At 41.4% G+C, this 27,709-nt stretch overlaps 1 protein-coding gene across 1 annotated transcript in view; it reads right to left on the bottom strand.

Moving 5' to 3' along the window:
* The window catches only part of VSTM4 (V-set and transmembrane domain containing 4), a 38,704-nt gene extending 18,658 nt beyond the window's left edge, over positions 1 to 20,046 (bottom strand). Inside the window, exons 1-5 of the mRNA XM_062580324.1 lie at positions 19,921 to 20,046; positions 14,094 to 14,492; positions 7,902 to 7,970; positions 6,327 to 6,434; positions 1,821 to 1,854 (exon numbers count right to left, since the gene is read on the bottom strand). Coding sequence (XP_062436308.1) covers positions 1,821 to 1,854; positions 6,327 to 6,434; positions 7,902 to 7,970; positions 14,094 to 14,492; positions 19,921 to 19,975 — 665 coding nt within the window. The 5' untranslated portion in view covers positions 19,976 to 20,046. The remainder of the gene's footprint in view (positions 1 to 1,820; positions 1,855 to 6,326; positions 6,435 to 7,901; positions 7,971 to 14,093; positions 14,493 to 19,920) is intronic.
* Positions 20,047 to 27,709: the final 7,663 nt, after the last annotated feature.

The raw sequence follows: 27,709 nt of genomic DNA, 5'->3' as shown, positions 1-27,709 counted from the left end.
GAGCCAGAATATATGATTTACTTGGCATTCAGGGTCTGGTTTTGTGGTGCCATGAAGCATATCCTTGGCTAGGAATGAATAGAAAAAGTGTTTTGCTTCAACTATGGATCATAATATAGATCATAATGTATGTCTAAGATCCAATGTGCTTACACTACATCAGGACATCAGCAAGGTACTTAGGCATGCGCTTAACTAAATATGGGAACAATCCTAAAATGTTCAAAGAGCTTAATGGTTTGTGTTTTGAGAAGAGGATGGAAAATAAAGGGTACTGAGTGTGAAACATAACTAAAAATCTTGATAGTGCTAACACATTGAGAGATATTTAGCTTTAAAGCCTTGAAATCAATGCACTTCAGACATGCATTTGTAGGATCAGGGCTTTCATATTTTGCCACATCAAAATACATTAAATTGTATTTTTATCCATATAGGGTCATGTGTTACTTTTGCTTCCTGAGATTCTATTTTATAGTGAAGAAACCATGTTGGGTTGTTTTCCCCCTTCTATTCAGCCTACTGTGTTTAGTGTTTGTAGTAGTATCATTACTGCACATATTCCCAGAGAGGCAAATTCTGTAATATAATGAGTCTTTTTATCAGACTGCTATGTTCTGTTCTTTCACTGTTTTGACAGTCATCTTTTCAATTGGTTTCATTTTTCTCTTGTGCTCTCTATCAATCTACTTTGCTTTTCTTCCCCCTGCCCCTTCCTTTTTTGTTTTGTAATACCAGCTTTGTCCCAGGAGCTAATAATGAAGGAGAAAAAAAAATTCAGGGGAAAATGAAAATTGCTGAGCTATCTGTTTAAATTTGTGGTATGGTGCAATGGCTGGTCAGGGTCCCAGAACAAAGATCTTCCAATAAATAACACCAAAGTTTCAGTTTGTACTGTCCTCTCCTGAACTCTGTTGCTTTATTGTGACTTCACTTACTCCCTAGTGTCAGTTAGAACGAATACAGTGATTTTCCCACGAGAAGGCACTAAAAAATTATACTAGTTCAGGATCCAGGACATGCTATACTTGGCTTAGAATCTGTGCTAAAAAGATACTATGAGAAATAGTATCTGTGATACCTAGTGATACTAGATTTAAAGTACAAGACTAGAAACACATGTTTTATCTCACTGCAAACTGGGAGACAGCTGTTCTTTTGCAGTATTATGAGGCATCCCTCTTCAATCATTTTTGCTTGTGAAATACTGTGTCAACTTTCTTTCATTGCAGTTCCAGCACAGTTTGTATCTCAAGAAGCTTGTAAGTTGGAAACTGGTTAAATATCACCAAACAAATCAAACCTTTTGGCTGTCAGAGGTATAACAGGGATATTGATTAATGGCTACAGCAGAAGTAGTATCTTTCCCATCACTTAGAATCTTCAGCTGGGAATAGACCTTGAAAAAATATGCTTTCTAGCCCCACTCCCACGTCCTGGGTACAGAACTTACTCAGTAACAATGTGGTTTACTCCACGTAGCAGGATGGTTTAGGTCACTCATGACCATCTGGTGAGTTGTTGGAAAACCCTAAGAAGTTGCACAGCATGAAAGCAGAGTTCTCCAAAAAGCAATTCAGAGCCTCCAGGCAAGGATTCCTCTTGCATCTGCAGGATCTACAGCTAGACAGTCTGAGCAGATCCCCTCTATCATGCACAGAGGGTGTTGGCCAAGGTGTTGGCTTTCAGGCATGAGTAACGAACCTGGGACTTTATCTTTGTGTAGGCATTTTGGAAAACTTCACTCATCTTTTTCATTATAAACAGCAAAATCAAAACAGAACTGATGAGTTAGAGCAAAGAGAATTGTAATCTCCTACCTGTTCTGGGGGCATTTCACCAGGTAATGCTTCACTGTTAAAGAAAAAACAAAAACAGAAAATGTGGCTTTATATTGACAACAGTTTATGAAGTACAAGTGGACACTGTAGATAAACCTGTGCTCCTAAGACCGTGGAGATGACAGTTTGTTACAGCAGGAGAGCTTCTAATCCTTGCTGTATATTATATTGTGAATTATAGTCTAACTCAAAGAGGTATTTAGGCCTGGGAATGGTGGATGTACCAAACAACATGAAAAATGTGCTGTGAAAGTGCTGGACAACTCACATTCCAGTGGTCAGTGCAGCCAAAAGACAGCTTGCTAAGGAAAAGCACAGCAGGCTAGTAATTTAAAGAGTTTTGTTTCCCTTGTAGTGCCTCTGTTTATTTCCAGAAGTCTGAAATAAACCATTCATCCACAGGAGTCACTGCTGTTCCTAATGTCGCCTAGGCTGTGGCCTCAGGCATGCAGGAATTGCTTCCTGGGATCAGATCAGAGGTCCACTCAGGCCAGTGTCCTGTCTCTCAGTGTGGGTGTGTATGTGTATGTGTGAGCTGTATAAATCCTTCATGCTGCTTTGAATCAGTAGCCCTGAGCAAGGGCAGCTTCGCCCCTGCAGCCTTTAAGGAGCCAGGGTTATGATGACACTCTTCTTGTGACTTAATGTCTTCTGTGTTCAGCCCAAGCCTTGCTTTGTGGCGAGTGTGGAGAAATCCAGGGAGGAGGAGAGACTCTGGTTCTTCTTATCAACCTACTGCCAACTTACTTCTCAGAAAGAAAACTGGCTGCATCCCTGGGCCATGACATAAAGTGCAACATAGACCCCCTCTCTTAATTTTCCCTCTTCCTTAAAAGACCATGAAAACTAGACAACACTACGCTTGCATAATTGTGCCCATCTGTATAGGAAAATGTTCTCATCTGGTCTTATGCAAGTTCTTCCATTCTAAGGAAATTCTAAGGCTCCTCAAAGGCTGGATTTTCAGTCCTAAATGAAAAAGGGAGTTGAAAATACTAAGAACCGAGGCTAATACACCATGGCCAGGTCTTCAGATCTAAGCTGGCCAAGGCAGGATTTCCGTCTCTCTGTCTGTCTGTACTGACTATTGGCTTGGTTTTTATAGCAACTGGAGGCTACTCCAACTGAGGTGGTTAACATCTTGAAATCCCATAAAAATGGGCAATGTCCTGAAGTTCAGCAAGAAAAATCTGGGTGAGAAGAGAAGACATTCCCAGGAAACTTCAAATTACAGAAATCTCAAGCCTAAGTTAATTGGCAATGGAGACTTAAGGCACTGGTGCTTAGGCTCCCATTTTGATTTTAATACAAAAGACTTCAGTCTTACATTAAAGTTCAGTTTTCAGGCTTTTAGTTTTTCATGCAGAGGAAATGCTTGAGAACAACGTTACAATACTTTTGACTAGCTCTAGGTATGTATGCCCTGCCCCAGAGAGGATTCCTCAAAAATCCTCTGCACCAGGGATTGTGAAGAGCAATCTTTCCTGTAACAAAAACATGGGTACAGGCTTCTACCAAAACCACACAGGGTTTACTAGCGGCAACCATTGTTGCTTTCTAGTGTCCCTTAGCTGTCCTGTGCTATGGGCCATCTCCAGCTACAGTGCAGTTCCATGCAAACCGAGTTTCATCAGTGAGGAACTGGACCATTTCACCTGAATTAGCCAGGTTTGGTCAGATTTTACACACATACACTGCAGAGGGATCATCTCCTGCTTACCTACTGCAAATACCAACCTTTAATTTCATGTGTGAGTCATATTTTCGCCCAGACTGGGTTATCATTGTAGGTAGTTAGGCAGAGTTCTCTCTCCCCCTGCACTTATTTGGGTGTTTGCCTCTCTTCCTTATAAGTAAGGTGGGGTTGTTTCAGGTGATCCTCCTTGAGGTAGTAGAGTTGAGGAATGGGGGAAGAAGCTGAGAGCTGAAAATGCTGGGCAGCAGAGAACAGGAAGAAGCTCAAGAGGGGGGTGGTGTAAGGCTGGTGGGTGCTGAGGTGGTGGGGGCAGAGAGTAGCGGAAGCTGTTGGTGTCACTTTGCTTTGTTCCAGATGTGTTCCTGTGACAGAGATTGAATAGCAGAAGAAGTTCAGGAAGAAGCTTTGATAGAAATTTGTCCAGAAAGGAGATATTTTTGGTTGCCTTTGGCCCCTGACCTGCTCTCCAGGGAAACAGCAATGCCAGGCTTCTCTTGGAGGCCCTTTGAAGAAGATGGAATGATAATCACCTGATCTGAAAGTGGAAGAAGACTGGGCTTGGAGTCTGGCTGAAGGCTGATGGTGAGCTGAGGGATGATTGCTTTGATATATTATTCTTTGTTCCCCTCCTCAAGGAAGGATGGGCTTTGTGATTTCACTGGAGACTCCTTTTATAAGAAATACTAGGATCTGCCTATTGCAGGCCAGGACGGAGATACAGAGTACCAAGAACAGACAGAAGGTAAGATAACACTTCCATGAAAGTACTGTTTTGGGGAGCGATGCCTTACTCTAACAATATCAATGAGAGTGTACTGCTGTTGGCTGGCAGGCCAGGTATCTCCTGACTCTAACCCTTGGATGGTGCTTCTGAAGGGTGTCAGAGAAGTGCTGAGGAGCAAGGCGGCACATTGGTCTCTGAGCCTGTATCACTGAGTGGGGACAGTAGATCCCAGGGACTGCTGCTGCCTGAGGCAGAGCTTCAGGGCTGAGCCTCCTGCCTTGGCCCAGCTGCTGTGGGGAGAACCAGCAGCAGAGGGCTGGTGGAGACTGCACCCATCACTGAGGCTGCTTCCTGGACTGCTCCAGGAATATTTAGTTCCCTGCTGCTTAACTGAGTGCTGAACCAATTAATGTGAGCTCAGGAAAACACTTCGATTAGGTGGTGCTAGCTGAAAGTCTTGTCCTAAAATCTAATCAGTTGCATGCTGAATGATTCTTGGCTAAGCTTTTCTCTGTTTTTTTTTTTTTTTTCCATTGAATTCGTAAGTTTTGTGTTGCCAGTGTTTACTGGATGATGTTCAAAATCTAAATAAAAATGTAGTTAAGTCTGCAATTAATCAGATAGTAGGGCTGAAAAGAAAGGATTTAGCAACTCAGAAGAAAATACTTTTTTTATATTGTATACTCATATTCCATACTGTATTCTGTATTATTTCTATATTCAGCGTGTGTTAGTTTTTCTCCAAGCTGCTCATTCACTTACACTAGTGAACTTAACCAGATGCAAAATCTAGCCCAATGTCTGCTAAAGAACAACTAGAATAAATCAGCATGTCTAGTGCTTGTGGCTTTACGGTGACTCAAGATGACCAATATACTTAAATGTGGGTACTCTCCTGGCACAAAACCCTTGTCATCATTTAGCAGGGCAGGAAAAGTAACACTGATTTTTTTTCTTTCTCTTTGAAAACAGAGTGGTTGGGTTAAATTAAAAGGAGAGTTACTCTACCAAATGTGCAATCAGGAAAGTGGAGCTTGATGATGGTTGTGGTCAGGCGCAAACTTCTGTATAAATCCGTGTTTTGTCTTGCACGTCTTTTGCCTTGTGTATCTGAGTCATACATTCCTTTATGGCACATGTGTTTGTTAGTGCTGAAGAGGAAACAAAGCCACGATTCTCTCCCGTCATTAATATAAAAAAAAATCACTAAGCAAATCACTAAGCAAACTCTTTTTCAAACCTTCTATTAGGAGTAAATTTAAGAACCATCTCTGTAAGAACCATCTCAGGACATTCTGGCTGCTATGCATGCTGATACCTTATCCTCACAGCTTTTAATTACATGTGATGTATTTACATGAGCCACTGTTAAACTGAAGTTAAAGTAGGCTTTGTGCTGGTTACTTCATGGGTCTGAAATAACACTTTTGATTAGATCAGGGCTGTTTCCATGCAGTTTGAGCCTCTTTGAAAAACCCTCTCTGAGGAAGAGAAGATTGAAATGGTAATCTTTGATCTTGACATATTATTATGAAAATGCACATCTGAATCATGAAATGATACTTTAGGCCCAAAGAATGCTGTAAACAAGAGAGGTAAAAGCTCTCTTCCCCCACCTCCAACTTCCCGCAGAATATTGACAGCTATTCAGGAAGGGGTAAGAAAACATAACAGAAGCAAACCTCTTTGAAGCCCCTCTAAACATGTCTGCAGAGCGTATGACATCCATGCAAAATGTTAACTGTATCTGATCAGAATGCAATTTAATGACACAATCTTGGATTGATGTTTATGAAAAGCTGAAAGGTTTTGAAAAGTCAAATGCAATTATAAAGTGAAATAGCTATTCAAAGGAAGGAAAGTGCTTTGTTTAATTATTCTGTGGAGGAAAAAATCCATTTTCCTGGCAGAAATTAAATGATCTTTCCTACCAATAATTTTGTTCTTTTTATGCAAAATCAAAGTAAGTACGTATTTCTCTTTCCTGAATTTGCTGCATTCTCATTTTCCCCTTCTCCCTCTCTGGCGTGGGTCCCACAGTCAGCAAGAATGACATTTCGCTTACCTGTGGATCTCCTCTTGTTTAGAAGTGATTGACAGAGAATGACAAGTGTAAACAGGAGGACGCTGATGATTCCTATTGAACACACAAACACTGCATACACATACAGATCTGAAAGCCAAGCACAGATTAAACTCAGTGTTGCTGTTGCATGCTTCGTGCTTACAGGACAGGAAAAGGTTTGTGTACAGGACCTAACTAGACCTCTGCCCAAAAGATTTAGGGTAACATTTCAGAAGTCATTCAACCTGCTTGAAACTTTGATATGCTGTCCTGCTCAGTTTAAAATTTGAGGAAAATTTGAGGAAAAAATTAATAGGTGTAATTCCAGGGGTGCTTGAGGAGGAGGGGAGGGCTGATCTTTGTTTCTTTGGTGGGACTGCCAAAAAAGCAAAAGAGCTTTAGCTGGATCATTTCCCTAGTTCAAACAGCTCTGCTGTTTTGTAAGAAATAAAAAGGGGGTGGAGGGGAAGATCTGGAAGTGCTGAATGGCTGGGGAAAGAGAAGGAAAGGCTGTGGCAGCTTCTTTTGTTAGCAGCACTGTCTTGATTTTTTTTTTCTCCTTTTCCTTGTTTTTCTTTCATTTTTCAACCTACAGCCTCAGTATCCTCCTTTTATGGCTTTCAGTCATAATGTATTACCCCTGAAGCTGACAGCAGTTCTACCACTGCAGATCAAGAGAGAATATTTTGTACAGGAGGAGAAGAAATTTTTAATGACTTATTTCTGCCTTTTCTTGAACTCTAAATGGAGTATTCTGTTTAAGGATGCTCTACCCATTAATGTCCTGAAATGTCCTGAGGGAGGTATACTGGCTCTAAAAAGAAGAAACTAAGCCTCAGAGGTCAAGTGATGTTGTAGAAAACAGCGATGCTGGAACTAGACCCCTGACCTTCAGTTCTGTGTTTTATTTACAACCTCTCTCTCTTTACAACGGTAAAACAATGTAGTTTGTAAATTGTGATCTGAACAGCAAGGCTTCCCACAGGGTCAAGGCAAGACTGTAAGTGAACTCTCCCACCTGGCAGGCAGGGCAGTGGGATAGCAGCAACCAGTCGTGCTCACACTTTGCTGATGCTTCTGATTGGGGTGGGAGGAGGAGGGAATCCCATCCGAGGGCAGTTGCTGCATTTCAGTCTCCTGTAACAAATGTTCACTAATCTACACAGAAAATGCTGCTTGCCTTGAAACTCCAGGGAGCTTAAAGATGCTCTTGCAGTGCTGATTGTGTTCAGTGAGCAGTTTCCAATGCTACTGGGAGCACAGAGTGCTTCAGACATGCTCAGCGCCTTCATAGACAGGGAACTGCTATTAGAAGTCACTATAGACTCACTATTAGCCAGACAAGGGTTATTTCCCCACTGACTATGATGCATGTATGAGAAACTGCAGTGGAAGCCTTATATTCTCTTTCTCCAACATTCTTTGTGCTTTGTCGAATGCTTCCTGAGATAAGGCTTGAGTTTGCACAGGAACTACCAAAACTGGGCCTAATTAGTGCACTTTAGTTGTACTGTAGTGTTGGACTGAATTAACATTTGTCTCGTGTGCAACTAGCAACACTGGATGCATCCTTACCTTCAAAAAACTTCCAAGCTTCATGGTTTTTCTTGAAAGTGGGATCATCTGAAGCTCTTGGTGAAATCACTGGAGGAAAAACAAACAAACAAAAAAACAAACAAACAAACAAAAAAAAACAAAGAGGACATGATGACAATCGAAAATATGTCGTATAAAATGTTGGGACCTCTTGAAGTAAATGGTAGCTCTGCCTTGGACTTCAGTGTACCAAGATCTTATTCTATCTCATGGGTAATTAATCTTTCAGCAAAATGCTTTTATTATAAAATGTCATTATAAAAGTAGATATAGAAATAGATGAATGTTAATGTTATAACAGCTGTGCAACCTAGAATTGAGATCTAAATGCTATGCCTGCCAGATCACTGTTCAAAACCCTCTCTGCTTTTCCCAGACAGATTGTTTATACATGCTGACATTGCTTGATGGCATCAGATGAGACTTATCAGATGAAACCCACTGATTGTTTCTCTATTTTGCTAGCAATCATTGCAATGGAATAGGAGTCTGGTGATGTTCTCCAGCTTGCCATTGAGGACTGAACCTCCAAAAGACGTTCAGGTAGCAAACCACTTAAGAACCAGTGCCTTACTGAAAAGGGCAATAATTAAGGAGAGTCCTGAAGGAGTGTGATGTATTGGCTTAACACAGTGTGGATATGGAACTACTTTCAGGAATAATGAAATCAGCTATTTAGCAGTGAAGGGAAGTTTACTCTGAATATTTTAACAAATTTACTTATTTGTTACATAAAATCATTACGCATGAAAATTTTTGTTCAGCATTTTGACCTTCCCTCAAAGAAAAGACATTTATTCATTTTGCAAAAAAAAAAAAAAAATGCATTCTGTATCTTGCAACATTTTTACCATTGGAAGTTGTCTCATACTACTATTTCATGGAATTCAGAATTTGTTCTACTGAAAACTCTTAATACTTAAACTTACAATGAAACAAATTGTTCCAGTCATCTCTACTTATTTGGTTTTGTACATGCTAGCACAATTTTTGTTGGGCTGGTTAATCTTCTGTTTGTCCTCCTACATGTAGTCTCTTCTCTTAAACTGTAAATCCTTCGGAACAGACACTGCTTATCCTAAGATGTGCACAGTACCTGTGTAATGGGCTTTGAGGAATCACCCAAGTGGAACTGGTGCTTTGGAGGTGCTGTGAGTTGTTCTGAGTAGACTAGGCATCGTTTTGAGTTTCCTGATAGGAAGGCAGTAGGGGAGCTATCTTTCTGATATCTTTGTCCTCGGATTAACTTTTCTTTATTGTGTTCTGGAGGATAATGAAGATCATTAACTTAAAATCAAGTTAACATTGATCAAACAAGTCCAGGAAAAGTCTTTGAGTGGAAGATGAGTTTTGGGGAAGAGATCCAACTGAGCTTAGAGTGCAGATGTTGCAAAGCTGGAGCAAGAGATGCTTGCTGGTGAATCAGGATGTGGATTTCTGCTGTTTCTATTATAAAGATTTAATAGTATGCTTCTTATAGATGCTTTTTGACGTGCTGTATTCACTACTCTTAAAGGGGCAAACTATAGCAGTTCAAATTCATCTGGGCCTCCTGAAAACACTAGTAGTGAACTGTAGTTCACAAGTGAGTCCATGAGTAGAAGACTGTAAGAACTCCCATCTCCGTTAAGTGAGGCTCCTTTTCTGAAGAACAGTATTCAGCCCCTAGAAGAGGAGTCAGGTATGTAGCTAATCTTTTAACTGTCATCATTAAATAAGAAGGAACAATAGCCTGTAACCCAAATTTATAGACAGACATGTAGGAGTTGTGGGAAAAAATTACATGTGTTGCAAAAAACACATTTGCAACTTCTTTATGGCCCACACAAATTCACATCAACAAACTTGCTAGCAAAATAACAAAAGCTGGATATAAGTTAATAGCAATAAATAGCGGAAACCCAGACATCATTTAGCAAGTTCTTTTGCTTGGAATAGTGCTATGCTTTGTGGTTGGCAAAGGCTACATACTGACCTAGCCTAGTTTTTTTTCTGTTTCCCATGCAAGTACTCAGATATTGAAGAGGCAGAATGACACTTCCTTCTCCATTCCCTTTGGAATTTTCTAATTTACACAGTGACCACCTCCTCTTGTGCAAACCAGAAAAGGGACCTAAATGCTATTTCTGCATCCACTTGATGCGCAAGCTTGTAAGAAATTTGTTTGGTGCTTTGGCATAAAGATATCATCTTGTTTTTGGACATAACTTCAGACATATTAATTGAAACAAAATGCTAGATAAGACAGCATCTGTGAAGTGTTTGTGATGTGTTGCTGTTACCTTATTTGATAAAGCAGAAGTATATAATTTAAGTATCCACATGGTTCAGGCAAGTCATATTATACCTGTTTTTAATCCTGAATCTAACTGTAATGTAACTAAATTCCTTTTCAACAAAAAGTGCAACTAATCGTAATGTAAAATGAAGAATGTGGAGGAAAATTTCCTTGAAAAGCCCAAGCATTACCATTAGGGAAACTGCTGACTTTACCACTCCTATGAAAAGAGTTGCCTTCCCTCCCACATAAAGTAAGCTCTTTATACTTAGTGCATTAACTTACTGCTAGCTAAGGCAATTCTTTGTTTCCAATAGAGTGCCTGTTAGCAGTAAAAAAGTTGCTTTGGCCTTTAAATATATATATTTCTTTATTCTAATTCTAAATCCAGATGAAATACCCCTTGTTACAAAGGTCTGCCTCAGATCCCCACAGGTGTTGTGTCAGTATGTTTAGTCTACAGGTGATCCTGCTTTCCTCTTTTATCTCAAGTTTCCTGCTCTGCCTTGGATTACCTTTGAAGAAGAGAGAAGCAATGCAGCTGTCTGGACACTTTCAGAAAGATGAATTAATAGTCTCATGACCTCACCCTGATTCTGTATTCATGAATAGCACTAAAAATCAGGGAAACAAGAAATATTTAAGTATTTCAGGGCTGAACTGTAAAGTTACCATTTTTCTTCTTTGCAATAACTACATTGATCTGAACCCTAGATTTTAGCTAGAAAGAGCATTGAGGGATTTCTGTGTTATAGCTATCAACCTGTGCATCTATGAATGATGCAGTGACTTTTTGCAAAGGAGGGACAGAGGAGAGGAATTTTAGATTGCCTTTTATTCTGCTGCTACTTTCCTGAAACATGTCATTCCTTTTCCAAGCACTCTAGATAAATCCATATGTTTCACTACAGCCATTTAGGAAATTCTGTTGTTCAGTGTAAGAAAAAAAACGCTTTAAATTGCAGACCCAGCTTACGAAATGAGCAGGGGAAAAATACCACATAACTGGCTGAAAAAAAGAATGAAATGTGACCCTGCATCTGATTTGCTCTCTTTTTACAATTTTTTCCCCTGGAACCTACTACTTGTTCTGCGCTCCTTCAGTATGTCTATTGGTCTATTTTGCAAATCTTTCATGTAAGAAATGCACTAGTTATTCACTCAGTCTTTTGATGTGCTACTTTTGGAGATAGCTACTTGGTTTGCTGCAGAGGATCTGAGGGAATTATCAGTACAGTGTAACCCCCAGATGAAGCAGTCCTTTCCTTCTTCAATGCTTCTGTCTCCTGGCACCAGGTCTGGCCCTCCCTCAGCTCTCTTTCCTCAAGCTGTCCTCAGAATTTCTTTTCACATCCCTGTGTGATTAAGAGACTAACCACTGAGCCTTAGGTCCAGCCACCCAGCATGGGGTCAGTGCTTGTAAAACTTCATGTTCTCCAGAGATAGAAAATGACTGAGTTCAGGAGATGCTGGGCTCTAGTGCTCTTAGTCCTCCCCCTTTAAAAAAACAAAGGAGTGAAAAAAACAACAAAAATCTAACTAGGAATTGTTCTTTGAAATATGAAGCTAGGGAATTCTATGTCCCATATGCTCGCCTGCAGTAAACTTAGTACTGGCCTTCTGCTTCTCTTGTGACATGTCTAGGAGCTCTAAGCACTGACTGTGACATGGGAGGTCACCTGCCACATGGCAGATCAAGAACAACAGTTACCTGCTTTGCTCACAGCTTCCCTCAGTGAGGGAGTTAATGGGGATCTCTTTCTCCCCCATAAGCCAATTTCACATGACTTATACAAATTTAGCATCTTTAAGACCTTTATGTTTCTGTCACATCTGCTTAAAATTGGCCCATGGATTCAGAAGGTGGTGGACTAACTGGTAGTGTGATCAGATAGACTGTGGTTTTTTAGGATACCAGGTCATGGATTACGGATGAGATTTGACTGCCCAATTACATTTCTGACCCATGGTACTGTTGCTCTGGTGATTTGTATTTAGGAGTCCAATGAAATTTGATAAAGTTTTCAGTAAAGTTCCTCTTCCTTGATCTTCTGTGCAAAGAAGTGTAGCTGATACAGAGCTGTGGTCTGGGTGCCAGAGGGGTGCGCTCTTTCCTGGGGGAGGCAGGCAGGGGATCAAGATCCCAGTTTAGACCTCAGTCCTGCTCTGTCACTCAGGGGGGACAGAAATTTATTGCATAATTTCTGGCTGTCTGCAAACAGGAAGCAAAGGAAATCCTGCCTGAATGTCTCAGAGGCTTCCTAGACAAGTTTTGCAGACCCAATAAGATCAAATGGTTTAGACTGGGATTTTTTTGTTGTTGTTTACAGTTGATCCATGCTCTTTGCTACTAAGCCAAATTGAACTTCAGCTCTCTATTATTAGTATCTTTCATCATCACTATTAATAAGCAGCTAATTACATTATGTTAATGCCATGATTTATCAAGGCAGTTTTAAACATTGCTGGTCAAAATGAAGTTGCTATTTACCTTCTGTTATATTGTTTTCACATACTCCTGCATCTCTGATAGATCAAAGCAAAAGCTTGTGACATCTGAGAGCTATCCAGAGTAGATCATAAATTCACAAAGATCATCTTCTACAGTCATCTATGTCTCCCTGATGTGTGTATAATCCAAAAGGGATACAAAACCCTAATGAAACCAGTGAAGTTAGCATTTGAGGGAATGTGCTTTGATTTTAGACTGTGTAGATATGTGTCTGAATTCATCTTGAAAAGGCCTGTAGTCAGTAGAGGTAGGGCCATTTTCCCCAAAATATAAATTAGACAAGCAGGATTAGGATTTCCCAACAACTGGAATAACCTTTGTGTTCTAAACTCTGCAATAAGTTTAACATCAAAACCAATGGAGGAAACTTTTTATGAAATGAAGTACATTTTTTTTTTTCCCCACAAGTTTTTCTGTGATTCCTGTATGAACCTCTGGATGTTTGAATTTTGGTTTGAATGACCTCTGAATTTCCAGACCCGCAGACCCAAGTGGTCACACTTGCTTTCTTGCATTATCTTTAGAGTAGGCCCTGTGGGAAATCAACTCTTTCATTTATAAAACCACAAGCAGAGGGCTTGTTTGCCAGCTAGTGCTAGCAGTACAGATTAGCCGAGCACAGGTTACCTCTTCAAAGAAATATGCTTTCTAAAATCCAGTTTTAGCTGTCTCAAAGTGTGGACGTGGTAGCATTAGATTTGAGCTAGCTCATCTCAAAGAAAAGGCCTATTTCCAAGTTGAGATCTATGCTTTAGAAATCCTCATTCCTCTGTGGTCATTTGTTTGTCTATAGTTCAAATAAATTGGCTGGTCACTGCTTTTCCAGCTCTGCTTTTTGACTGCAGTGGTACAAACAAAAGTACAGAAGTGATATTAGGAACGCTACTCACAAATTACTTCTAGACTAGAGTAAAAGTAATGGACATACTGAGAGGCAAAATATAGATCTAAAATGTAAAGTTTCTATTTCTGGAGGACCCACTGCATGTTCTTTGGAAAACAAGATAATTTTTCTCTGCTTCCATCTCTTTGTATTTAAATAATAATGATATCTGTTTATTCCCACTAGCATAGTTCTGGAGACCTGTAGCTGAATGTAACAGAGTACTAATTACTGCCTTTCTGGTGAAAGGTTAGAGAAATAGGCTATCTTCTAGAAATCTGCTAGTCTGGTCACTTCTTTACTTTTTATTAGGGACTAAATAATTTTTAAATTGCAATGTGTATAAAGAAGCTGAGTATGAGATTTTCTTCTCAGATTCACAGATAACAATTAAAAATAACCTAACTTAAATTCTTATGGATGAACTTGACACAGAGGGAAAAAAAAGGAGATCATGGGGAAAGAAAAATAATGGAAGTGAAATCAGTGATTTCTCACCTTTTATTTCAGTAGCTGCTGTACCATTTGACCATGCTGTCCACTTATTCCTGTGCTTGCCAATTTCTTGGACTTTACATATGTAATGTCCTTGATCTGTTTGCTGAAGGCTTAGAATAAGAAATTTGTACATAGTTCCGTGTTTTTCTTTAAGAAGACGAAGTCTTTGCTTGTGAAAATGGTGAGTGTAATTTCCATAATACTGGACAGACCCAAACTTAGTCATTTTGATCATCAGGTACTCCTGGGTAGGTGATACAGCAAAGACCCACCGCACAGCCAGCAAGTTGTCTGTCTTTCTCTTCTGAGAAATGTGACAGAAAAGGGTAGCATTATCTCCTTCAACGTATCGCACTGTTGGTCCTGGAGAGACTGTGACATTTAAAGCTTCACAAATATCTGCAAAGGAAAGAGTAGGGATCGTGAGAATCCTCCATGCCAGCACAAAAGCATTTTAATCTGTCCCAGCATGTAAGTCCACGGTAGATAAACTGGCCGTACCAATGCATTGTAAGACAATTTAATGAGTTGAACCTGATACCTTCTTCAATGAGTCTTCTCTACTATTCTCTCTTTCTGTAATTAATAAGATAGGACTGAAATGGACATGTCCCTGCTGTCACAGGCCCATCAGCACATAATCTTTCCTCGGTCTGAACAAGCTTCATCTAAAGCTAGCTTGGAGTAACAGAGCCCGGAAGGGCTTTTGAAAGGTTCTTCCATGACCTAACTCTGCTAGTGACTTGAACCTTTCTAATAATTTTCGGTCTAAATTGTTTTAATAGCCAGTTTATGCCCTTTTGTTCCTGTGCCAACTTTATCCTTTAACTTTAAATAGCGTTCTACTCTTTGGTGCTTGTTTCCTGACTCCATATAGAAAAAGGTCTCTCAGCCTTCATTTTGCTGAGTTAAAGAAGCCAAGCTCTTTTAGTCTCCTGTAGTAAATTAGACTCTCTGCTTCCCCACTCTTCTTCGCAGGCATTTTCTGCATTGGTTCCAGTTTGAGTTTTATTTATTTATTTATTTATTTTAATTTGGGTGGCAGGAATTACAGGCAGAAATAAGCTCTTCCATATCCTGTGAAATGGACATGATACTTCCTAGGTTTGACTAGAAATACCTTGCCTGATATATCCCAGAATTATGTTGTCCTTTTCATGATTTTTTCATAATGGGATTGTATGTCAGTTTATAATAAAATAGTATAATTGAGTGTTTTTCCTCCTTTGTCATTTGTGGTTCAGTTCCTGATTTATCAGAGAAATTCTTACTAATCCTCCAAGTGCATGACTTAGCCTTACTAAGTTCCTTTCCACTTTTGTTACTTGGTCCTCGGTTTTTCCTACATGATATTCCAATCTTAGGGTGACCTGATAAAGTCACCTACCTTCAATGTGCATACTCACGTTTATTTCTTTTCATTAGTTTGGCTTTTTCATTAGCAATCTTAAATAATACTGTTCCCCAAATGGATCCCTGAAGGATGTTTTTCTCTACCAACCTCCCTCATCAAATCCTTAAAGTTCCCTGTATCATGTTTTAAGTAATATTCTCCTTGTTATAATCAAAGGATTATCTGAAGTCTGGATTAAATCTGTCAGATTAGTCTTTCTGACTACAAATTCAATTTAATCTGACATTATGTGCCTGACAAAATATGACATAAATTTTTATTGGGCTAAATGGTTAACCCATTTTTTCATTCATTTCTGACTTATTTTTCTCTTCTGCATCATGAAGCTAGCTTAGAACAGTTGTTTGTGTCTCTGCTGTATTTCTAACAATAGCTAGTATAGATGAAGGTTGAAATAAGTCTGTATCTGTGTGTTACAAACAGGTTTTTCTTTCCTGACCTAGTTGATGCTTGACTGATTTTCTGAGTTATGATAATCAACACTCTTATCTTCTATCTAATGTACATTAAGAGTGTTCTTATTAGTCATATCAAAGACTGATCTATTTTTGACCAATGGTATATTGTGGCAGTGTGTTCCCTAAATTACTTGCAATGTGTAATCTACGGTCTGCTGGTACTCACTATATGGAGATATGGAGAGAACCATATTTCAACAGTGACCAAGCACTCCCCACAATACACTCTCCCTCTAAAATGTGAATACTAAGCTTCCTGTTTTGTGAATATACTGTACTCAAATACTAACGAGAATTACAAATCTGGGAGAACAGTTTTTTTCATTTTTGGACACTTTTCCAGTGCATCAGCTAGGAACATGTAACAAAGGATGAGCATTTTGGCAGAAACTCTTGTCTGACATCAGCTCCTGAAACACAAACAAACTTATCTTCAAAATAAGCAAATAAAGTATTTCCATGTATTTCTGAAGGAGCGTTGGAGGCAGAGGTGCTGGTTTTATGGCTCCAGTGAAGCTGTGAAATGGAGTGATAAATTGCATCACTATTAAAGTAAGTCCATAAAATTAAAAAAATTACACTGACATTTTTAAGAGAAGAATCCTCTAAAAAGTAATAGTAAAATAATTATTCTGGGTCACTTCAATAGAAAACTCTACTCATTGGTGTACTTTTTCCAAGTAGTCACTATTTTTTCTTTATGAGAGAGAAAATGAAATATGTTGTATGAGGAATGGTTTTCTTTGCAAAATTTCTTTAAGAAAATATCAGTAGGAATGGTCTGGATTATTGATGTAATTATCTGTACATGGCATATGTTTTTGTGTACAATTCATGTGAGTCCCAAAGCAGAAGATTATTTTGGCTTGTAGAGCACACAAGTAGAACAGGATGTTGAAATTAAAAGCTAAGGCTGAATATCACCAAAAGCTTTAGAGCCCTAAGACTTCAGCTATTACGTGCTAGATTTACATGACCTTGATGCTTTACAGGCAGATGTGAAGATAAGGTGGCTGCCTCTGCCAACAAAATAAGATTGAATTTTGAAGCTGTACTGGTCAGAAAATAAGAAATAAGTTTTATTAAGGATTTTAAAGCTTTGGAGATTCTCATGATTTATTTTTGTTATAAATCTTTAATAAATCTTTTATAAAAATGTGGCTTGAATAAATGAAAAACACAATTTTTTTTTCTACTGAAATTCTGAACACGCCATAAAAACTTTCAAGAAAAACAATTATGTCATTTTCCTGACATGCAAACTTCTTGTTTGAAAAAGCTGGCTGGGACTGATAGTGGAATAGTATCCCAAAATAAAAGGCAAAAGCACCATTGCTTAATTCAGATCTAGGCAGAACACAATGCCAAAAAGTACCCAAGAGAACATACAGAGGAATTGAGACACACTGATGATGGAAGCCTCTGCAAGACGATCGAGAAGCATGGTTTGTTGAGTATCTAATCCCTTTTGGGTTGTTTACACTCATTGGTATCTTATACCTAGGACTTCTACTTTTCTTCTGGGGATGTGCCTTTTTGTAAGGAAATAACAAATTCTTCATCCTTCATGTAGGGAAGCCCATTTATTCCCGAGTGCTTGAAGGGCTGTCTCATCAGGAGAAATGCATGTGCTTATCTTCCTTCTGTAGCTCCCATCAGTGCAGCTGTACAAGTGCAACTCTAGATGTTTCCTAATGCTTTTGCCACAATCTTGTCTCATCTGCTGAGCAGGATTGGGTAATGCTTTATACAAAACAGAAAAATGGTGTCCATTTGATTCTATAATCCCACTACTGCCATTGGATCAGTAATGGTGGTGGAGAAACAGATCTTCTATGTGGAAAGGAAGAGCCTTAGACAGGGTTCCCAGACACTAGTGGAAAAGTTTCTCCTCTCTTTAGCTGCGTTTGGCTCAGCCCCAACATGAGGATTAATCATATAATGGGCTTCTTCCCAAGACAGGACACTCCTCCACAACTTGAGAACAGGTTGATGTGCCAACACAGCACTGAATTTCTAGACTTCAGACTGCTGCCTCAAGCAAGGAATCACTGTTTTTATTCTCGTGCTTCCCAGGATAGCATGGATGACGTTGCAGTTCAGGTGGAGCTCACCACAAGAGTCTAGTCTTGCTTGTGCTTGAAAAGGGAAGCTATTTATAGAAAAGGGGAGGAGAGTGAGTCAAAGACTTGAGGATTCCTTTGCAGTGTGCTTAATCATCAAATGTGTGTCTCATATTTGCAGCCACTCATTGAATTGCCTCCATCACAGGGTTTTAGCTGTTTTTTTTTCTTTGGTAATTGCCATGCTGCTGGGAATTAGGGAAGGATATCAGCCAAAGAGCTAAAACTAAACTCTGTTTTGAAAAATCTTATTGTGAAAATAGTCTACTTCTGCTTATACTGGTTCAATTCCATATATTAGCTAGGTCTGGATCTTGTTGCCTGTGATATTATATGGCAGAACAGTTTCAGTGCAACTGTCAGGAGTTAAAGCCTCACACTTTCAGCAGCCAGAAACCTGTCTCTACCAGGGCTATCCCCACTGTCTGTGCTAGAGCAGCAGTGGTTACCGAACAGTTATTGCTGGGTCCTTAGGTTCAACTGGAAGTTTTGGGGTTGCCATGTTCATGTGCAAGAACCCCATCTATTTCAGTGGGGATACACACATGAGGAGAGTTGCTCTTGTACACTACTGCTTGCAGTCTGGGTTTACAATTATAGGCCTCTCTTCCTTCCTCCATGGAGACAGTCAGGCAGGGTCTTCAACCCAGCTTTCAGGCTGGAGAAAGTGAGGACTTTTTATCTCAGCTCCTGCTGTGGTAGCTAAGGGATAGGAGAGGCATGCCAGCAGCATAGTTATCTTCTAATCTTGGATTTGCATGACCAGAAGCATATGGGGTGGCTTTTATCTCTGTGTAGTTTGTTCTGTGAAACAATGTTACTGTCAAGGCCTGCTTTATTATGACTTTCCAGCAGTTAAAAAGTAAGAAGAACAGATGAGCCAGGAAGAAGCAAAGCTCTTTGTTTAAATGAAAATAATTAGGAGCTGGCTAGAAAGATCACCAAAAGCAGCCAGCTGTTTTCAGCTGAACGGATGTGCCTGCAACTTTCACAAGTAAGAGGCTCCTTCTCTGAGAAAGCTTCTGCGTTCACTAAAGGTGGGCTTGAACCAGACCTCTGCCTCCACCACCCCCTGCCCCTTTGATGAAGACAGCCAGATCCAACTCTTCTATTAACGTTGAATGAACAGCACCCCCCCCCCCCCAAACAACGAACCCTCGCTGTGCCTTGACATTCGGATCTGGGCTCCTTGTCTGTTTTGCAGCTGCAGAATACCACGCTGGCTAGTGGACCTTTGGTAGTTTGGAAGCGTAAAGGTGTTAGTGAAGGGCGTTTGCTGCAGGTGACCTAGGAGCTCAGTTTCCAGGGATGCCTGTGGGATCTAGGCACCCGTGAAGAAATTATGCCCGATCCCCCTTTGCCGTAACTTTGCCAGCAGTTGCACGGAGCAGCTGAGCGTTGTCCCGCCGGGTGAGGGAAGGACGGGGCGGAAGCGTTTCCGCAGCCTCCTGAAGGGAAAGGTGTGTTTGAAAGCGCTGCCGGCCCGGCCGGCGGGGCGCTGCGCGGGCGCGGGGCTGCGGAGCCCGCCGGGGCCGGGGCCGGGGCCGGGGCCGCGCGTCCCCCCGCCCTGCCTGCGCGGCCGCGGAGCGAGGGGGCCGAGCAGCCCCGAGCCTGCTCCGAGGCGAGGCGCTGAGCGGCGGGTGCAGCCCGGGAGCGAGCCCGGCTCCGCGCACCGGGGTCCCGGGCAGCCCGCAGCGGGTGGGTGCCGCCAGCCGGAGCGGCGCGTTGCAATGCACGGGGGAGACGGAGAAGGCAACGGGAAGGGGAAGGGGAAGAGAAGGGGAAGGGGGGCTGCCCGGCGGCCGGACGCGGCTGCCCGCGGCGCCGCTTACCTGGGGCCGGGGTCGTGGCCAGGAGGGCGGCCAGCGCCGCGGCCAGGAGGCGCATGGCCCGGGGGGTCCCGTCCCGTCCCGTCCCGCTGCCGAGCTGCCTCCGTCCTCTCCTCCTCCTGCCTCTCTCCTCCTCCTCCCACCCGATCCTCCCTTCTCCCCTCGCCTTTCATCTCCTCCCCTTTCTCCTCCTTTTTTTTTCTCCTGCTTTCTTCCTTCCCTCCCTGCTCTTTCCTCTGTCCTGCCCCTTCTTCCACTCTCCTCCTCTTTTTCTCACCTTCTTCCCTTTTCTTTTCTCCCCACAGTGTTCAGGTCTGCAGCCCCTTCTCAGAGAGGGCCCAGGTGGCTGAGGCGGTGCTGGGGCTGGGGATTGCTCTGGCTGTAGCTGTAACTCCTCCTGTGCACCACACACTGCCCAAAGGACACAGATCTGTGAGGATCGTAAGGGGTGCTTCCCTCCCTAGGCACAGAAAATTCCGTCATAGGTGGCAGAGGGGCCTGCAGCTAGGGGTGGCTGGTGGGGGTGGTGGGGTGGAAAGGCTGTGTCACACCTCCCTCCCCTTTCTGGAGATGTTTGAACACAGGCTCATGCCTGTTCCCCTTGTCCCGCTCCTTAACTGGAGCAGGATCACCATTTCCATGCAGTTCTTGTTAGTAGTCACTTCTGCTTCCGTGTGCTTTTTTCGAGGCAGCCTGAGGACGAGGAGGCGGGAGTGACCCCTCGGTGGCCGTAGGGATGGATGCTGCAGGCTATTCAGGCACCTGTGCTGGGACGTTATGTGCAGTGCTCTGGTGTTGGAAGGATTTTGCTCTCTGTACTGTGGCCTTACAGCTGCTGGCCACTGACAGTCACCCTCACCATAATCACCACTTTACTAACCCTCCTAATCCAGAACCATCATCCCATGGGGTTTCTGAAAACTGCCTCTCCACAGTGTAAGGGGTTCAGCTAAGATTTCTCTTGGGGAAGGGGGATCGTCATACCTGGAAGCTTACTGCTACCCTTTTCCCTTGCTCCTCCTGGAGTTTATCATTGGAAACCCACCAATCTCCAGAGACATGGGCTTAATGCTTTTGTTAACAGTTATGTGGGATTATGCTTGATTTTAGTAATCATCTTGCCTGAAGTGTGAATGATACAAACTCATTGGCATTGCTGCTTCCCTGGATAGGGCAATTAGTACTGATCTAGCTACACCACGCTTCTCCCAGTAATCTCTGAGATAGGATAATACATGTCTGTTTTCATATGTCACAGAAAATCTGGCATACCCTTAGTCTGATCCTTATGAAACTGAGCACTGCCACTGATAGACATGGACAGGAGCAAAGTTGCTCAGAACAGGACCTCATGGCTGCATGGTTCATTTGGGTCCTTGTGCTTTTCTTTTACTTCAGGGACAGACTTTTGTGTCAACAGAGCAAACAAACATTCCTCATAAGAGAATTATGGGTCCATGTTACGCACAGAATGTGCATGGTGGAAGCTCTAGGTCAGGAAATTCTTGTGCTGCCTGAGAGGTAAACCAAGGACGACTGTTTTTGCAATGTTCTTTCCTAAAGTATTTGCTGCAGACCACTTTGGAGAAAAGATATTAGGCTGAATGGATTTTTTTTTAGCCCTTCTTCCATAACTCTATTAAGTCCAATCATGCCTCACCTGATGTATTTCTTATGAATTCTTTCAGTCTACTAATTTTTTAATTATGTGTACAAAATACTGATGTCAATAAATCATTAAGGACTACTTAATCTCTAGAGTGAATGCCTGGGCCCTATAGAACTTAAAGATGCACCATAAGAAACAGTATTAATATTTGTGCCTTTGCAGCCACTGTTTACCACTGACATTAAAGTTCCTTTAATTGCATTGGCAATATCAATGAGTTTGGGGACAGAGCTTGATTAGCTGATGAGGAAGCTTAATATAACATTTTTGCCTGTGACAGAGGGCTACAGTCAGAGGCTCAGGTGGACTGCTCCAGCTGCATGTGCCTAACAATTTACTGAGAAAGTATTATTCCTGTTTTACAGCTTGAGATTTCTGCACCTTTGACTGTTTCCTGTGTGTTGTGGGCTGTTTCCTATAAAATTATTAAGTTGATTTTTACCCTGATGGGAAGACCTTAATTAACATAATGCAAACAGTGCTCCTAATTTTTAAAGGAACGTTTCTTTTAAATTTCAGGAAGTGGTTTTAAAGGCTTTAAAACTTGTGGCTTTAGACTGAAATTATTTTAGATTTGTCGCTAAATAAACATGCTCAGGTGACATTGTCCTTTTAGATTTTTTTCTGTGCACAGCTGGAGCAGATCCTGTGAGCTTTTACGCACAGGCCTCTCTCCCTTGCCACTGACTTCCACTGCCAGCTGCATTCACTATGCAACACAGCACCTGAAGTATCTGAATAATTCTACGTTTTGCTAAAGTTTTGGGAAATACTCATGGACCAGACAGCACTAGTCAGACTAATGAGCTGTGGAGAAACGCATACTGCTGACCTCCCAGATTTGCTGCTGAGTTGTTGGATGATTTTATACGAACTGGTTCCAAGCTCTGTGCTGCAGCTGGGTGATCCTTAAACTTCCTTTGTGCCTGGATTGGCAGGGTTTGCTAATGGGACTGGAAGTACTTCAGCAACCTGGATAAAAGGTTGCAATTATATGTTCTGTGCTATTTCACTGTTAAAATTGTCCCTTCTTCATTTGTAGCAGTGAAGGTTTTTCTGCTTTTTTAAAATGTTTGTCCCACTTTATCTGTGCTTCTTATTTAAGATGGTCGGAGCTTGTCCGTGCATCAGAAATCTCGGAGGCCCAAATGGGTGTGCAGCGCAGTTTCTTTTTCACATGCAGGCCAGTCCCACGGCTCTGTAAGGCAGTGCAGCTCCCTTAGCTGACGCACTCAAGATGAGTATCTGATCCACAGGATATGGCTTTCGCAGCTTTGGCAGCACCTACGTGGCCTCGTTTCCTGTCAGAACGGGTCTGCTCCAACACGGAAAGTGCCTACTCAGCACTCTTCGGTGCAGCTGACACAGCTCAGATGGCCTTTTTGTGCAGAGTTTGGAGCCCCTTTCTCCCTGTTACCTAAATGCTTCAGACTCTCCAGGAGAGGCCCGATGGGCAAATCCCTTTTGCCCCCTTGCAAAATCTCATCTTTGAAGAGAGGTAATCACAGCCTCTTGGCAGTCACATCTTCCCTCCCTGTCTGTTATTCTTAATCTGCCTTCTGTTGGGAGGTCTTACTAACACCCCCAAATCTGTCTCCAGAAGTTTCTGAAGGAATGATGTGAGCAGCATCATCCCTATAACAACGTTACTGTACGGTGGGAGGACAGAGTGGCTTCCACTACAGCTCACACAGGGTGTTTTGGCTGCACTATAGCGTTGGGAGAAATGGCTCTGTGAGGCTGCAGCTCTCACTGAGTGTGGGACTGGATAAGAGGGCTGATTGTTCTTTTCTATGTCTGGTACATTGCTATGGAGAGCTGTGCTTGGTCACAGTGATGAGTGGGAGATTGCTAACCATCTGCAGCAGTAAGCTGTTAGGAATGGATTTAAGTATAGATGATCAACTTTTCAGAAAAATGTTGGACTAAATGAGATCTGAAGAGCCCTTTTAGCATTATTTTCTGTGATATTTTATGCTATCTCTATACTATCTCCCTTAGTAGAATTACTAAATCCTTGAACATGTTGTAGAAAAGATATTTAAGCTCTTCACATCCCAAGGAACAACATTTTGTCTCTGATCTACTATTCAGACATAGATAACGTCTTGCTCCCCTATCTCCATTTTCTACCATCTCACCCAAGACCTTCTACTGTTCCTGCTGCTCTTAAGTTTGCATAAAAAAATCCTGTGTCTCTGTGTTTTGCATTTTTTAAAACATTCCAGAATGGAAATAAAGTTCCCGCACAAAGCATAGCACAGAATTTGTTGTCAGAAAAGCAGGGAATCCATCCCTAACCTCAGGAATGTCCCTGGAAGAGCCTTTTGCTCTGTTGTCAACAAGAAATGGTACTGCTACGCTTTGGGAAACATTAAGTTTAAAACAGATCCTTTAAACTCTGAAACAGAAGTAAAAACCTACTGGTTCTTAAAAAATTCTTACAGTAAAGGTCTTAACCAGAGGCAGCTTAATCAACAAGCTCCAGTCAAATTTTGCATGCTATATAGAATTCAGAAGGGATAGAAGCTAGACCTCTGAGCTTCAGGAAGAGTTATAGCTGAGGCAAGCGATTATGTTTCCTGTTGAACAGTGAAATAATGAACTAATATCATACACAGTGTTAGCAGATCTCCCTTTTTTTGTGTCAGATTTTAAATTTTGACTGGTTATGATTGTAAAACCTCATATGTTCATTTCTTTAAGACCAAGGCCTTTAACAGCATACTATTGAGATAATTTTATTCTTTTTACAACTCCTGAAACTTATTTTGCAAAGATGTCCTTAGGTAATAGTGCACAGAAAGACTGCCCAGTGCTTAGTAATGCAGCTAATATATAACATGTTGCTCTACCCAACTGACTGCAATGTGGCAGTGAAACCATTTTTATTGGTTAATTCAAAATAAATGGCCCAGGTGCTGAGGAATTTTCTACTTCTGATGTATGTTGTGCATGCTGTATGAATTTTCACAATGTACAATCATTTGTTGTGGGTCACACTTCAGATGAGTATAATGTTCCGACCCTTTTAGCTGAAGACCACAGAATTGTTGAGCATGGAAGTTGCTAGTTCCTCGTGATTGTAAGCACATGTATTAAATGGCCTGCTCTGCTCATGCTTCTGGATTCCTCACTGATGCTGCTCTCTTCCACAACAGCTTCTACAGTAATGCTGTTATGGGTCTTTGCTTGGCTAGGAGATCTCAAACAAGGTACTTAGATTTCACTCAATTCAAGTTAGCGAGAACTAGTGTTGGTTAAGTCCCAACTTCAAAAGTAATTTAAGGGTACTTGGAAGGGAATGGAAGGGAACCTAATTTTTCTTTGGTTCCCCTTATCACCTGAGGTTAAAATCTGTGCATTAATCTAAGAAAATCCCGCCTCTCCTTTATTCTTCCTTCTTGCTCAGTACTTCTTCGTATGGCTATACTATCAGTAAAATGTGAATCTAGATCCACTCTTAAGATTAAATCCATCCACCATCTACATGGTAAACTCTCTTATCTGCATTCTGTAAACAGGGGAGCCTGGGCAGGCTTGGTACCGTAGTGCAGTACTCCATGGTCTGGATGGGTCTGGAGGAAAAAGCAGCAGCAGCGGATATGCCAGTCCCTGACCTTCTTAAAAAGTTACCTCTCTTCTGTTTCTAAGATAATCTCTTTGAAGAATTTTTGGCATAAATTTGAATAAACAAAATATCTTACTTTCATGTCATTCATAACTCATAAACATTTTAGGATGCATTCTGTAGCATGTTGTAGATGAGGATGTATGAGTACTTGCCTTTGAGAGAAAAAGAGGCTGATACTGTAGGAAGTTAAAGGAAGCTCCCTAAGATGGCTGTTGGGTGCAGAATATTGTCTGTGTTTTTTCATACCTTTAAAGGTAAAGATAAGGAGCAAAAGAAATGTTTTATCTGTTTTATTTTTTTTTAAGTACAGAAGTTCAGGTGTTATCTGTTAAATGATTCTTTGCAGAGAGTATGAAAAGCCACATTTTGCATACTGTACATACCATATGCTTGGATACAAGCCTGTAACCATAGACATTTTTCTTAGCAGTGTTTTTTTGGCTACACAGATGAGCTGTAGGGTTTCCATATCACAAAACTAGATTGTGTTTCTTTTGTCTCAAAAGTAACCTTGTATAAACTCTCAAATTTGCACTACATATTAAAACAAAACCCCACGGTCTGATCTTTTTTCTTGCATTCCACTGCTCATATGGCAAGATAATAGACAAAGCTGCTTGCGTACCTCCTAGAACAGGGAGAGTGTGACTGCATCAACAGGAAGCCTTGGAAATGTGCAGAGTTGTTAACACAGTTTGGTGGAATAAGGGAGATTCTGACCCATTAAATATAGTGACTTAGATGCAGAGCAACAGTGTGATCCATTTTTGCCTGTGTCTGTCTAATTTGCTGGCTCCATGACTACGTGGAACAACAGTATGTGCAGGCAGTCGGGACGTGGGCAGAATTACAAATAAGCATCCCTGAAATTCCTCTCTGCAAGTACAAGAAGTGTTTTTTCTCTGTATTTTATAAATGAGAGAAAACCTGCATGAATGATTCTCTAGGATTGCACAAGACAACACTGAACTCCCTAGAAATGTGGCAGGTGATCTTTCCTACCTATGAAGACACTGAAAGTTTGTTGTTTTAAGTCTTTTACTGGCAAAACACTCTGTTTTTCAAATAGCTGACTAATATTTGCTCAGCCTTTGAAAAAATAAGTAACTCCTGGTGGAGAGTCCATGCATAGAAAATTCCTACTCCTGTGGTTAAAGTCTGTAAAAGATAATTAACAATAGGAGCGAAAGGTTGTGATGGGGAATGATTAGGCAGTGGCTGAGCATAACGGCAGAGGCGATGTGGCAATGTAAGCATGACTCTAAAAAAGGTTAATTTTGAAGAACTTTGGGGAGATTGCCAGCAAAGGTTACAGCAGCAATGCTGGGAGCAGCAGCAGTGCTGACACTGGCCAGCTTATAGTGTTGGGCAGGTTATCCCTGATTTCATGTCTCTACTGACTGTTGGTAGTTGCAGCAGGACGGGGGTTTCTCCTGCCACATTGTGATTTGCTGGGCAACAGCTGAGAAAGAAGATTGTCGCATTCTGGTTTATCACTGCAGTGACTTACTGCAGCCCTGAGAAGATGGGAATATGGCAGGAGAAAAGGGAAAAGGGGGATGTCGGAGGGTGAAACTTGTAATCGCCAGTTCATTGCGGCGCTTTTAGATGAAGCATTTCACGCTCCCTTAAATAATCCCACTTTGGTTAGGGGAAGAATCACTCTGTAGGCGTTTTACCTCTCTGTTGTGTTTTATGGGTCTGTGAGATTATATTTAAGAAAGCAATGCTACTCAGACTAGCGATTATATCAAAATGTATGCATCCAGAGTAGGTGCTAAGTGAAGGCCTTCCATCTGGGAGGGTTGTTGCTGCAGGGTGTGAGCTAGGTGTCCCGCTCTGAGGTTGGACTTCATCTAATGGAGGGGCTTAGAGGTTTGTGTGTATCTCTGTGTGTGCTCAGATGCACAAATGGATAGAGGGAGGACTCGGCTCCTTCTCTACGATTCACAATACATATCGTGCTGATCTTTTAGAAAAGTCTGTACCTGAAACTGCATGAACCTAGGGTACCTCAAAGATTAGGCAGATTAGGTGGAGGAGAGCATCTAAATTCAGCCTGAATGTCACATTAGGTGTATCAGTGGCATGTTCAATGTCTGCCAGTGGTTCAGCTCTTGTAGCTTGGTGTTTTTTTTATACAAACTCCTCTCTGACTGCTAGTGCAAAGGCAGTTAACAATCTGACTAAAAAGGAAAGCAAACCATACTGTAAAATGACCACTACTAAATAACAATAATACAAGCCATAGCATATCCAAGTCATTTTCAAGAAGTGTATTTGAACACTGCTCTAAAGAAAAAAGTTTGTAGAGAAAAAGGGAAAGCAAGATACTACCTTTTAAAAATAAAAGCACATAGTGCAGGCTCCAAAATATTCCATAATTATATGTGGTATAGCCCAAAGGCAAGGAAATATTATCATTCAAAAGGAGCAATTTGAGTAAAGATGAGGATCATAATATTCCACTTGCCAGCTGCAAATGCCTA

Source organism: Rhea pennata, chromosome 7 (assembly GCF_028389875.1).
Source record: "Rhea pennata isolate bPtePen1 chromosome 7, bPtePen1.pri, whole genome shotgun sequence".
Classification (NCBI taxonomy): domain Eukaryota; kingdom Metazoa; phylum Chordata; class Aves; order Rheiformes; family Rheidae; genus Rhea; species Rhea pennata.
This window is presented reverse-complemented; position numbering and strand designations above follow the sequence as displayed.